The 14,457-nt window shown below is 43.0% G+C and overlaps 1 protein-coding gene across 2 annotated transcripts in view; it reads left to right on the plus strand.

Moving 5' to 3' along the window:
- EFNB2 (ephrin B2) overlaps nt 1-14,457 on the plus strand; it is a 44,831-nt gene continuing 30,374 nt past the window's right edge. Inside the window, exons 1-2 of one of the 2 annotated variants that reach the window (XM_038173414.2) lie at nt 1-274; nt 369-1,199. In XM_038173414.2, the coding sequence (XP_038029342.1) occupies nt 1,072-1,199 (128 nt within the window). In that variant the 5' untranslated portion in view covers nt 1-274; nt 369-1,071. Of the gene's footprint in view, nt 275-368; nt 1,200-13,866; nt 13,984-14,457 lie in introns of those variants that run through there. The other variant, XM_013099976.5, reaches the window with a different exon arrangement.

Below are 14,457 nucleotides of genomic sequence, written 5' to 3' on the forward strand. Positions count from 1 at the left end.
TATGAGCGGCGGCGGCGGGGCGGCGGGGCCGCGCTTATATGGCTACGGCGGCGCGCTGCCGCCGGCCGCGCTCCTGCGCCGGGGACTCGCCGCGGCGCCGGCGGTGGTGGTGGTAGCGGAGCGGTGGCGGCGGCAGCAGCAGCGGGGGCTCGGGTGAAGGAAGGCGGCGGGGGAACGGCGGCGGTGGCGGCGGCTGGAGCCGCGTCTGCTCCGCGTTGAGCCCCGCGCCCGGCGCTCTCCTCCTCCTGCCGCCGCGGCGCGCACTGCGGATCTCGTAAGGGAGAGGTTTTGACGCTGCGACCCCCCCCCCCTCCGCTCTCTGCTTTATTTTTAATTAATTTTATTTCTCGCCCTGCGCCGGCGGCAAGGACAGCGGCGGTGCCCCCCGGGGGAGCCGGAGCCCTGCGGATGCGCCTCCCCGGGACCGGGGGAGGTGACTCTCGGAGTGGATTTATTGACTCGCGGTTGCGCCCCAGCTCCCCGAAACAGCCCGGGCTGGTGCCTGTGTGGATTGCAAACTGCGGGCAGCGCTGAGAGACACGTAGCAGGAGCCTCCTGCCGGGGCTGTGCCCCCTTTGCCCAGCCCTTTTTATTTCTCCCACCACCGTTTGCTGTGTTGTGTTTTTATTTTTTTTACTCCTTTTCACGCGAGCCTTAGACACTGTGAATGTGTATGGCGCACTGGATCCAAATGGGAGTTGGCAGCTTGAGTGGCATCCTCCAAGGCAGCCGGCAGACCCCGAGTGAGAGGAAGGACTGAGGCGTTTGCTTTTTTTTTTTCCTCCTTACCGCCGTCGTTACTTCGGAGGTGGCTGGGATCTTACCTCGCAGGGGAATCGATGCCCTACGTGCGGCTGGCATACATGACTCAGTAGATCTGTCGCGGCTCTCGCCAAGTGCATCGTCGACCCGCCGCCGCCTCGTGTGATATTTTTTTTAATTATTTTGTTATTATTGTATTCTGTTTATTTTTTTTTTCCCACCCGTCCCGGCCTTGGGGATACCGGGCGCCCGCCCAGGTGCGGCGGAGTTGGCGAGGCGCCGGGCACGGGCTCGGTGCCGCCCGCGACCATGGCAGCGCGGAGGCGCGACGGCTCCGCCTGGAAGTACTGCTGGGGAGTCGCGATGGTTTTATGCAGAACTGCACTGGCCAGGTCCATCGTTTTAGACCCCATCTATTGGAATTCCTCCAACCCCAAGTAAGTCGTCGCCGCCGCCACCCTCCTCTACCTCCCCCTCCCTCCGCGGGGGGACGCTGCCGCGGCCCTCAGGAGACGGGACGTGGGGGGGGGGGGGGTGTCCCGGCAGGATCCGGGGCCGTGTGGCGGTGGCACCCCGCTGAAAGCCCCCACCGGGACGGAGCGGGGCCGGGTCGGGGAGGGGCGGTAGCACCGGGCTGAAAGCTGCGGGAGGGGTGCAGGGCCCCGCGGGGGAGCCGCCGCCATCCCGCGGTGGGAGCGGCGGAGGCCGCGGGGCCGGAGGCACCGGGCGGCGCTGCCGGGAAGGGGCTGGGTGGGTGTGTGGGTGCTCCTCAACTTCTCCGCCCGCAGATGCAAACTCATCCCGCTTGACTCCGGCGGGGTTGCATCTGCGTAGAGCAGGGCTAAATTTGGTGGTGGAGTTGATGGTATCAAGGCACATGTCAGTGAGTAATGAAGTGAGCGCTACCCATCACGCAACCATTTAGTGTCATTCTTCATTAGCAAACCCCGGCAAAAAACTGCATGGGCTCCCAGGGCTTCGCTATCAAAGCAAGGTCTTAAAATAGCACATCCTTTAGAAACTTAAATAGCATATTCTTTAAAAACTTAAGCAGAAGGAACTTGTGCTATGGGAGAGAAGAGCACTTTGGAAAGTGGGCCGTCTTTCCAAATAAAAGTCTATCTGAGGAAAACTTTTCTGTCCCTTTCATTTTTTTTTGACATATGCAAAATAAAAGTTGGCTTCGTCCGGCTGTGAAACCCTTTGAACTTTTGTGATTAAAAACACCGTAGCAATTTTTTTTTCCTTGGCTAGGAAGGGATAGTCTGTAATAAGTTCAGGAAGTTTTAAACCAGAAATGGATTAAAATAATTTATTCGAACTTATATTACATCTTTAATATATATTTAAAAGCAAACTGTATGCATTGTATTAATTGAATTTAAAATTTCCAATTAAATCCAGGGAGTATCTGTCTTGTTTTCCCAGGGGACTTTTTAGAGGAAATGTTAGGTTGTGATGAAATGAGAAGAATGGAGTATTTCCTGGACTGGGGCTTAATTCTGTGCGGGTGGCAGGATCTCCAAAAAAAAAAATGGGGAAGGTTTAAAAATTTGAATTAAAAGTGGCAACTCAAGTTCATCAAGTCTTGTCTTACTGTCATCATTCCCTACCATTGTTCCTGCTGAGGGAAAAACTTGCAGGTTTTATGCCAACAGTTTTCAATAAAGAAACTATATGCTGTATCTCTGTGTGACTTCTTTACAGAGAAGTTTTCTAATCTTTAATTTAAAAAAATGGAAACTGATAGGAAGGCCGTGGAGTAGCCATTTGTGTTTTTATTCTTAATATTACGGCAAATGTTCATTTTATTTACACATACACCAGGTGGGAAGCCAGTTAGGATAACAAAGTTCAGCTCCAGTCTCTGGCTCCACAATTCTATGATGTGTGCAATTTAAAGCCCTTTCTTTGGCTTAAGAAAGGTGGTATGGCATGACACCTGAGAATAAAGAGAAGTAGGTGATAATAAAGCGGGCTTTGCGGTGCTGTGTGAGTTCTCAAAAGTCACAGGCTGCGAGGTGGGGCTGCATTGCATTAGTGGGCCTACTGTGCTTGTGGAAAACAGGCTCGGCTCAGCCCTGGAGGTTTGCATCGCCAGCCCTATGCTCAGCGTTTTCCTACAGAGGTCACTCTTCCAATGCAGAACAGCTTGCTGCTCTGGCCTCTCCTCTGCTGCTCCTTCAGTTCCAACCTGCTTTGTTTTTTGTTTTTTTTTTTTTTAAACTTACCTTGTAGCTTTTATTAGCCATCAGTGAAATTAAAGTATCCAAGCAGCAGAATTCAACCCATCTTATAGTGCCTGGGGATATGCTGCCTTTATCAAATACAAGTTGTTTCCATTTGGGTAATTCTAAACTATTTGATTACAAAAAAAAAGGTTTCAATGTTGTTAATGGTAGATCTAATGATAATATCTAATTACTTTTTCAACTTAAATGCATGCTTAAAAATAGGTTCTGCTGTTGATGTAATTGAGTTTTCTTGAGTGATTCATTGGGGCTTAATCACCACAGTGAAGAAGTACACTATTAAAATTAGTCTTTTCAATTGCTGGGGATAGTGATTTATAGGCCACTTGGAGGCCCATACTTTGAGGAAGCTTACAAATGCATTACCAATATTGCTGTTGGTGAGACAGCTCCACTTCTCGGAGCAGGATTTCCTACTAATTCTTGTCACAATTGTTTGCCCAAAGGATACTGAATAATTTCTCCTTAGACAAGGTTGTCCTCGCTTGGGATTCAACACGCTTGAGAAGTAAGCTGCTGAAAGGATCTCAGCGTAGTATAATAAAGCTCCTTTCTAGGTTTGAAATAATAACTATCTTTGGTACTGGTTAATTTATTCAGGGAAGCTATTCATTTAACTCCATTGAAAGCCTCAACACATAAATCTGCTGAACAGGTAGGCAATTAAATGCTGGGAGAAGTTATTAGTCAGGTTAATATAAAGTAAGAAATAATAAATTTTAGGTTAAGGTGAACATATAAACTGAATTGGTTTTGCACTGAAGTTTAGAGGTTGTAATTTTTAGCAGGTGGCTGGGATTGAGAGCACACAGTAGCTGTCTGAACACAGACTTCTCTGCCCTGCTCAGCTCCTTTCTCCCTTCCTTGAGCTCTACTTTCATTGCCTCCACCGAGTCACAAGAGGTGTATTTTAAGTGACATAAGATAATTATACCTCTGACTTTATAGCTTGGGAGGTTAAATGTCATCATTGCAGATGTTTTTGTAGATGTTACAGACTTCTCATTTGAAGAAAGTTAGTTATCATGATCTTGAAAATGCAGTGAGAAATTATTCTGTAGACTTAACTCCTGTTGACGCTTTTTAATCAGGGACTTTCTGCCTGTGCTGTTTCTGCCAAGATAAACAATATATAGAGATATCATGGATTACCTCAGTTTCACCTCCCAAGCACTCAACACTGCCTCTGAAATGTATGACAGAGCATAGCGTCGTGGAGTGCATTTCAGTCAAACCTTCGCAAAATCTCATTCAAAACCCATTGTTTCTGTCTGAGCGTCTCTATGCCTTGCGTGCTATAGGCTGGTGAGCAAGGCAGTTCTCCTTGGTAACATGTGGAAGCGTATCCTCAAAACTGCTGCATTTGACACTGATTAAGTTAGATTACATAGCTGTTTTTCTCTATCTCTTATAACCAATTATATATGGGATATTTCACAGCCCATCTCTGAATGAATGCTCACATGTCAGAAACTGATAAAATAAACTACAATTGATGACCCTGTTAAATGGGCTATTCAGTGGCATATAGACTAGTCTGCTTCTCATTATTTCTGAAATTCTTATTTTTGTAGGTAAACAAATGCACATTCACTACCGATTGAATAGCCCCTTGAACTATGCTCTGCAGTTTGCATTTGGGTTAATCTTGTCGGTTTTAATATAGAGAGAAAAAAGGGGAAAGCACCAGGGGTGGAATTGTTAGTGCTTTCACATCCACATTCCTCACATTTTGTCAGGATGATAAACTGTAGGTAATGGACAGTCCTTGTTTCACAGGACAAGTGAGCCTGCCGAAGCACAAAGAGCTTGCTAAAACGATACCTCACAACATGTTTGGTAGCCTCTTGCTAGACAAGAATTTATATAGGAGTCCGGTGTCATGGGAGCGCACTTTCTAACCTCAACAATTGCAGCTTCAAGCTGAAGAAACAGGAGTGGAAGGTTAAAATGATTTAAACACATGCTTCTAAATTGTACCCAAAACATAGCTGTTGACACTTGGCATGCTTATACAAGAAGTGAGTGGTGTCTTCCAGTCCATTTCCAAACATCTCTGGTGTTTATAGCCAGGTCTTAACACAAGTGAGTTAGCAAAATGAATTCAGAATGAAGTAATGTCCAGATTTTTCAGTTGGTTATTTTCCCCTAACCTTTTACAGGGGGAGTATAACTGATATATTATTTATCGTAATTATCATAAAACATGTTATCTGTAAGCTGTGCCATGTTGTTTCACTTTGTTTAATGAAGTAATTGCTTTTAGAAAGGCAGTGACTAAAAGTCAAGCTAAAATCAGTATGTCCCCCCCTTTTTCCACACACAAGAATTCCTCCCTCCCTCTCTTTTTTTCTTCCTTTTTCCTGTTTTGTTGTAAGGCGATTGCATTGCTTGAGGTGTGACAATTAAGATTGTTGCAAATTTGGTGAAGGTTCTTGTAATGGAAAGGCAGCAAAGGGCCTGAGGTGACTGCAGTGGCATGCTGGCCAGGACAGGCCTTGGAGACTTGCACAGCAGCCAGAACCAGGGCCTTTTTGAGGATCTGGTCTTCATGTGTCGTGCAACCTGCGGTACTAGAAATTGCTTGTTGCAAATGAGAAGAAAGTGTTCTTCTGAGAAAAAAGTAGTGATTAAAATGTTATTCATGTGTGCCTAATGTCTGCCTTCCTTGACTGCTGACATAAAGAAACCTGTTTTTCAGGTCATTTATCATACATCTACATGGATTTGCTTATGAGCTCATTCTTTGTGAGGCGTTGTGGAAACTTAAATAGGAATGTTACACTGCTTGAAATATTTTGATTAAAATATGCAGTGCCATAGAACTATAAACTTTTAACCAGAGCACTCTTCTCTCGAGTGAGGCTTTTTCTAGGGTGGAGGGGGAAGGGAGCGGCAAGGGAGAAGAGTTTGGGAGGGAGTTGCCTGAAAAGCAGAGGAAGGGAGGATGGCAAATAGACAGTGTTAGAAGAGCTTGGAAAAACTCCTGTGGCTTCATTGTCTCTTTAAAGCTGGAGAACACAAAGACAAATGCAGTTCAGCCTTTCTCCCATGATGGAAAATGTAAACCGTTGACACAGCTCCCATGTTTAACTTGTTTAATTCTCATTTTAAATTCAGTACTATACCAGCCGTGTGAACTCTGAAGATTTCTTTAGTAATCCATTTTGTAGTTCCGAATCAAAAACAAAGTGAAAAGGTCTGACACAATTTGCTTTTATTTTTAGGCAAATCAACCCTGGTCATAGTTAATAAGGGGATTACAACCCAGACTAGGTCTTTACAGATGTAATGTAAATCAAGGGCAGAGTATAAAGAAACTGATCCCTTTTGATTGAAGTATGGTAAAAAGGCATAGAGAAACTAGCAGCAGTAATCTGATTGTATGGCAATAAAACCACCATTTTCTGTCTTTCAGATAAAAATAATGTGGTAAATCCATGCAGTTCATAAGATGTAAAGGCAGATAAAGGGTGATGCCATGGCAACATATAGATTAGCTTGATGTTAGAAATGACACGTCTCTGAAAGGGGTGCTGGAGACTAAGGGCCTTGCTCCGGGCTGCGAGGCATTATGTGAGAGCTGCACAAAACTCGGGGCCGGGATTAGGCTGTATGAAAGGCCTACTTGTGGCTCAGGCTGGTTAAAGCAGCGAAGAAAAGCTGCTCAGTTCTTGCTCATTGGTGGTGTATAATATGGTAAAGATAGATTTCATTTGCTGCTCCGTCTGGAGCAAGGGCCGGCTGAAGCTTGAGGCTGTGGCAGTGGTGAGGCAGGGATGGCTCTCCTTGTCCAGGCCTGGCCCTGCAGCAGCTGTGCTGTTGGGTGGGCTGCTCGCAGGCCTGGCTGTCTTTCACGGGGGGCAGGGGAGACAGGTGGGGCTGGGGTTGGGTGGAAGGAGAACAGAGACCAGGAGAACAGATTTTGGTTCTGTTTCGGGCCAAGGTCTTGATCTCTCACTCCATGGGAGCAGCACTGACAAACATACTGCATTGTCTGCACCCCAGCCAGGTGTTTCAGCATTTCTTGTTTCCCACTCTGCAAAAATGTAAAAGAAGGGGAAAAACAACAACAACCCAAACCAGCATTAATCCCTATTTGCCAGTAAAACTGCAGATAATCAAATTGATTGGCTTAGTCTCTAGGTGGTATTTATTTCTGAGTGGCTGGCTGAAATCTAGAAATGAACGAGATAAGCATCTGCCTCTTCCCCCCCACCCCATCATTGGGATGAGTTTGCTGTCAGCCTCTTGCGTTCAGCCAGCCGAGATTGTAGCCATTGCTTTGTCATTTATTTTAAGCGATCTGCAGCTGTAAAGGTAGTAAAATACCTCTCCCAGTGCAGCTGCCTGTTTTTTTTCCCCTGCCTTTTCTCTTAAAGAGCTTTCCAAGTAGTTACGGCTTGCTTTTCTACCCAAATGACAACCATAAACACCCAGAGCTTAAAGTCAGCATTACGTTGCAAATCGGGGTACCATTCAAATGAGAAATATTTACTTTATTGCCTGCTCATTTGACTGCTGAGGGGAAAAAGAAAGCATTCTGCATTTGTTAGGCAGAGTCTAGACATAAGGGAAAAAAAACACCGAAGTCTACAATAACAGTTGTGTCTTTCTTTAGTGGGAACGAGCCTCGGATGAGCTCGGCAAAATGGGATTCATGCTGTTTTTTTGGCAGTGGCTTGGACACTTTTTAAGGTTCTTTCCTCCCCCCCCCCCCCCATTCTATTTTTTTTTATGAAGATGTTAATTACATGCTTAAATTTATCATTCTTATCCTACCCCATAGTAGGCTGGAAAGCTTCACAATCTGACTGAAAAGGCAACTCCAGAACCCAAACTGTCAAGCTGCTGATGCGATTTAACAAACGAAAAATAAACAAGTGCATATAGGGAGCCGAACAGATTGGTGAAAGTCTGAAGTACTCAGATATGTTTCCTCTCTTGCAGCTTAACCTTCAGAAATCTATATTCAAAAGATCCAATTCATTTGCTGAAATTCTCCAAAGCACAGGGGCACCCTCATCTAATTTACAGGCCGGTCACATCCAAGCACCTTGCATTCTGCATTTGACAATGATTGCTAATGGGCCATTCAACTAAAGTATTTGCTTGTTAACAGGGAACAGAGCATGATAAATGTCCAGCAAGCTTGCGGCCTCCTTCAGCTTTTCAAATGCAGACTGGTGCATATTTATGGCAGGCAAATGACAAAGGGAGAAGCTGAATTACTCTGGCCTTATGCTTTCTGTTAGAACAAGGGTTAAAGTAATTAAAGAAATAATGCAAAAACCGATGTCCTTTGTTTGCCAACCATTATCCAACATTTAGCTTTCGAACCTGCCTGTCATGTCACATTTCAGAAATGTGCGAGATAAGACTCGGTGCGTTTGGCAAGGCACAGAAATGAATAGGTGGTGCTGTATGGAGGGGGCTCTCTGTGCCGCGGGTGCCAGGGCTGTGTGCTCCCACACAAAATCATCTGCAGGTGCCACTTCCCTGAAATAGTATTTATTCGCAGAGGTTGATTCAGAGATGGACTTAACGCGGGACTTGTGCAATCTGCACTGAGTTTCCCTAAAGGGGGAGAGCGAGGGGGCACGATTTAAGAAAACAAGCACATTTTCACTGAGTCTGTTTCTGAACGCCAAGTATGAAAACAAAATGGCAGAACGAAAAACAGTTCTGCCGTTGCTCCTCTGCCCTCGAGGACAGCTCCATCTTCAAAAATGAAATGACAAAGCACGCACAGACATTCCTTAAACTGGTGCTTAGACTTGTAGTGTCTTCAGTGTCGTTCTGAATTAGTTGTTAGTTTTGTTATTTTTTGTGCTTATAAATTAATGTTTAAGGTTAGCCAGATTTTCAGAAGTCTTCAAGAAGTCTTAAGTACAGGTTTGCAATATATAATTTTAAATTCCATATTTGAAAATGTCCTTAAGTATTTTGTATTTTCAGCTGCAAGTAGGTAAACATGTTTAAGGCTTCCATCTAGGTCCTGTTCAACTCCATGAAAATACTTCCACTGCCTTTAGTGAGTATTACGTTAGCCTTCAAGGGCTCTACATTGTAATTGTTTTTCTCATTATAGGCAAAACTTTTAGTTTTATTGTAATGAACAAAATCTATCATTTACTCAAGGAAAGAGAACATCCAGATCCTTTTTTTCTGCTAACTGTGATGGAGAGAACTTTCCTTTGATGTGATTATATACACTGTCAAAGACAGTGAATAAGGGCAGGACCTCTATCTTTTTTGGCAATCCTGGCCAGCCAACACCCAGTGTTTATTGCGGTATCAGCACGATAATTATAATGCAGCTGATTTAAACTTTGATGTAATAGTCTATGCTTTCTTCTGGTTTTAAAAGCAGGTCCCAGGCCAAGAAAGATAAAGGCTGGTAGAGGATTATGTTGCTAGGTGAATCATTCCTGATGCATAGCATATACATAACTATAAGATGGTTTTTCAACCTACAGCATTCTTTTTAAATGTCTTGTGATTAATGGCTAAAATAGAATTTGCAAAACTTTATTTAGTAGCATTTGGAACTGTGTACACTTCAAAGGATAAAGAATGCACAGGAGGATAGGTTAAATGCTGTAATGATACATTAGCCTGAAAAATCTGTGATGCTGTCAATTGCTTCTGACTGTTTTGTTAGTGTTTATTTGAATAGTGTATTTGCTTAGGTACCCAAACCAAAGAACAGTGGTGGGAAAGGTGAACAATGCACTGTAAAGGGAAGTGCATGTTAAAGCTAATAAGAGGGATTTAAAATTTATTATTATTATTATTAGTTAAAGCCTAGTTGCAATTGAATGCTATTTTATTTTGGATTGGGAGGTCTGCCAGACTCCAGCCTGTCAGAGCTGAGAAGACTCAAATCAAGTCCAGGCCTATTTCTGCAGCAAACGGGAATCCTGGCTCCTTGCCTGTGGATTCATTCAGGAAGGCCCATCTGGCTTTTGATGTTCTGCAAGTTTGAAGCAGTTTGTTTAAGGAACCTATGCAGTGAGCACTGGTGAAAGCACACATAACTACAGTTCTAACTCTTCAAGTGGTGCATCACTTTGCATTTTCATTTTTTTCTGGTGCTTGCCATCTGCTTACTTACCTCCTGAGCAGCAGTTGGTTTCCATACCTGACAGGATGAAAGTGCAAGTTTGGAGTTAGGCATATCTTGACTCCTTTTGAGGTTTTGCAGTCCCATAGCATTCACTGTCCACACTTCAGTTGCTTTCTTCATGTTTAATTAATTTCTGTTTAGTTCAGAAGCAGTCTAGCTTAATCACTGCACAACACTTGACCTTTATTTTTTTTTGGTTCTTTTTTTTCTTTTTTTTTTTTTCCAAGGTATTTCCAAGCTACGTGGATTAGCTGAACAAGGAAGGTCACACTGGCAGGCAAGATTACTGTGTGATAAATATTCTAAAATCTATGATTTTTGGTGGTAATTGTTGTTCCTTCTAATTTTATTGGACATTTTTAGACAGTTTTTGAAGAGAAAAGCTAAATTTTCATAAATGTATTGCTTATTGTAATCTTTTCAGTTCTGTGGATCAGTGTGTGACAGCAAGATGAGCACGACTGAACTCTGCTCCGCGAGCCTGACTCAGGAAACTATCCTCATTCAGAAGAGCTCATGTTGAGCTCTTCTGCTTATGTTGAGCATGTGCTGAATGCTGAATATTTTTGCTGAAGCGGGACAAATTTAAGCATGAGCTGTCTTGAACCAAGGCCAGAGTGAAAAGGTTTTTTGGGGTTGGACAAATACACGTCTCTCTGAAGCTTCATTACATTTCTTTCTATCAGAAAATGATGTCAGAAGCTACAGCCCTGTCTGCACTTGGAGTGAGTCTTAATTTCCACATAGCTTGCCAGCTACCAGCACAGCTGTGCTGGTGGTGATCCTTCATGCTGGCTGGGACAGTTCGAGCAGGTCCATCACCTTTGTTCCTAGACTTCTGTCTGCACTGGTAGCTCTGCCTGTACCCAATTTTCTGTGCTTTTGTTTGCAGTTCAGAGTGATGCCAATGCCACAGATGACTGGTTGATATGAGCAGCTCAGTTGATCCCCAGAGCAGCTCAGGTTAACCCCTGAAGGATAATCTGGTTTGTGACTAACTGACCATGCTGAGCCTCCCTGTGGTAGAGGCTGAGACACAGGCACAGGGCAGCAAGCAGATCAAAATGGAGTGGCTGAGGCTCCTGCGGTCCCCAACCACTTGGTGAAACCTTCTGATGGACTTTTCCACCTGGGTAGGGATGTCCAATCTAGTGATGAGTACACCTCTGGGCATTTTTAAACTACTCCACTGGCAGCTTATCTTAATTCGAGAGGCTCAGCACTGCAGCAGGGCAAGAGCTGTTTTTTGGTAGTTCAGATATTACTGCTGTCTTGGAGGTAGCAGAGGCGGTCATGCTTAATTCTGCTTCTGCAAGTAAGTCAGGCTTTGGAAAAGCTGGTAATTAACATAGGATCTCCATGCTTACCAGTGGCTGGATCTTGGGTTTAATGTGAGATGCAACTGCAGGCCAACTGTAGGTCTCTCATCTGGGTTTTTGCTCATTTGTTTTTTTGTTGTTGTTTTTTTTTTTTCCTTTTCCATCTGAAAACTGTCCTTTTTATATAAAGAGAAAAAGGATGCAGTATAGGTAGGAGTGAAAGTGAGTTGCAGCTGGATTCTGAAAATCTTTGCATAACAAAGGTTTGCCAAAATATGTTTGGTTTGTTTTATGATGACACCATCATAGTTGATTTGGCATAACTTTTCCTGAAAGTTGTGAGTTAACAACTTGTTCAGCTTCCAAGTGTTTCCTTATGCAGGCAAATGGTATGCAGTAATATCTTTTCTAACAACTGCAAAGCAGCTGAATTTTTTTCTTTGAATTTGAGATATCATCACTGATTATTAATGTCTCATTGAGTAAGAAGACAGACCCCGCCTTCTTTTATAGACTTTGCTTGGAGCATGTCTTGGAACAAGACTGTACAGGTGTGAACAAATTGTAGTTAAGGAAGACTGAAAACTTTGGTTTGTATCCTTGTGTTGTGGCTGACATGAGATTTGTTTCTGTAATAGAAATGGAGAAGAGCACGGAACGGCACAGCAATAGAACAATCTGTTTTCATTGTTTCTTTCTTCCATCCATAGCTTGTGATTTACAGTGCCCTTTTTGAAAAGTAGTTCTTTTGCAAATGACAGCTGGTCTCTGTTAGCTTTCTAACAGCAAAGACTTCAGTGACTTGTGTAAGAAGCACACATGGTTTGGTTTGACTTTCCGTTCCATGCTAACTACTGCTCTGCATCTTTTCAACAAAGCGCCATGTTTCTTGGTTTTGGCACACCCTGCCTCTGCGAGCGCAAGTAGAGCAGTGGTTTTGTGTTTCACTGAATCCATGGCACAGACTTTCTTTATTTTTTCAAAAACCCAAACCATATAAATACCTGATTATCTTTGCTGCGAGAGCAAAGAACTACTTTAATATTCCCAGTAGCATATTTTGAACAACAATTCTTTAATTAAAACAACATTGGTCTCTTCCTGTATTTCATGGGTAGCAAATGAGAGAAAACACCAGTGTTAATATCAAAGGGAGTCAGTTTTCATTACAGTAATGGTTCAATTGTGCAATGCTGTAGGCTGTGAAATTTAATATTATTGTGACTTGTATTGTAATTGTAGGATGACAGAGGAAAATGGATTAAGTTTAAATATAAGTGTACACAGCAGCACATGGACTTTGTCAAATGGAAGTTGAGGGCAGGGGCAGGACGAGTCCCCCTCTGGCTCTGTCATAATGAATTAGTATTTTGTAAATAACTGGCCACTAGACTGTAGATTTATTACCTTTTGTAGATATATATGGACACACACAGACACACATGAATTCTACACTGACTGTAATTGCAATGCGGAGTTGCAGAACGGGTTTATGCCTGTAGGCTTGCAGGGTATTTGAATGTCTAGGCTTCTTGTCTTCACCTTTCATGAAAATATCCTTGCCTGCCAGTTTGTGAAGTTTTCTTCTGAAGGCTACACCCATCCTTTCAGTTAGGAGATTGCTAACACATGAATGGCCTCAGACTGGAAAGCCCTTTGTCATTCTTTTCTTCCTGTTGAATAAAACCAAATTCAAGTTGCAGATGATCTTTGCTTTAGAAAATTGTGATAGACAACTAGCGTTAATGAGCAGTACCCCTTTCTTTCTCCATTGCCCATATACATGCAGATTAAAATGGAAAATGGTCATTTAAACCATCCATTGCTGATCTCTTCCATGGAAGATTAAGGGCAATGAAAGATAGATGTTTCATTTGTTTACAGCTTAGGTAAGTGGAATATGTCCCCAGAGCAGTGCCTGGTAGTTTCTTAGTGTGTAAACTCAATGTTCTGTCTTTTTAGCCCATTTCTTAGCAGTGTTTCACAGAAGTATACTCATGTTGAAACCTGTTCTAATGTTAAAGTGCAAAAGGGGGCAGTAAAGTGCTATCCAAAAAAAATGTTTATTTTTAAGGTTATTTTTTTTTGTGGTAAAACTTGTATTTCTCTATCTCTTGTATTTAAAATAGTGATCACATGAATGTCTTATGTTTGAAAGGCTTGCAAATGTTGTAAATGTGTATCTTTAAGCATTGTGGGAACAGTGCTGAGAGTGAGTTTCCATGTTCTCTCCTTTAACCCAGTCCTGAAACATGCTACATATTTGGAATGAATTGAAGGCGGAAAGCTGTCCTCAGATATATTTAGGGCACAGCTATATGAAGCATTTCCGAAATAATTCCTATGTTGCTAATCATGTCTAGTTCTCATTTTGTGCATTACCAATGCTGCCTTTCTGGAAAAAAAAAATTAAAAGAGTGCTGAGGTTAGGGGGTTCTGCCTGAAGTACTGAAGTGTGTAGTGGTGGCATGGGTCAAGAGTTGGGCTCTCATCCAGACCCCCATGCATCATTTGTCAAGAGGTAAGTAGAAAGAGCAACTAATTACAATGTACCTACTGAGTGTTTTCTCTTTCAGAAATTCCCCAGAATAAGCTATTTATACAGATTGGCTTCTGCTTTCCACTGCAGCCACTTGCAGTTTTTAAACTCTAGGTAGAAAGCATGTTTCTGTTGAAATGCAGTAAAAAAGAGAGCGTGCTTATGTGTGTTCGCAGGCTTGTGTGTGAGAGATAGCAAGTGATGATTGGAGGAGTAATTCCCTCATTGTTGAAACTAAATAAGTCCAGCCCTGTTGTGATGGTTCATATTTCTGTAAATGCTGATGAAATTATAATACAATACACTTAAAATAGAATGTTGGTCATATCCATCCTTTTTTCTTAGTTAGCGGACCATCCTAAGCACATTAGTGGTTCTTTTGTGGTAACCAGCATTGATTTAGTAAGTGGATCAGAATTGTCTAGTGCTCTGTGTGCTTCTTGCAAAGCAGTAATT

This window comes from Anas platyrhynchos, chromosome 1 (genome assembly GCF_047663525.1).
Source record: "Anas platyrhynchos isolate ZD024472 breed Pekin duck chromosome 1, IASCAAS_PekinDuck_T2T, whole genome shotgun sequence".
NCBI lineage: Eukaryota > Metazoa > Chordata > Aves > Anseriformes > Anatidae > Anas > Anas platyrhynchos.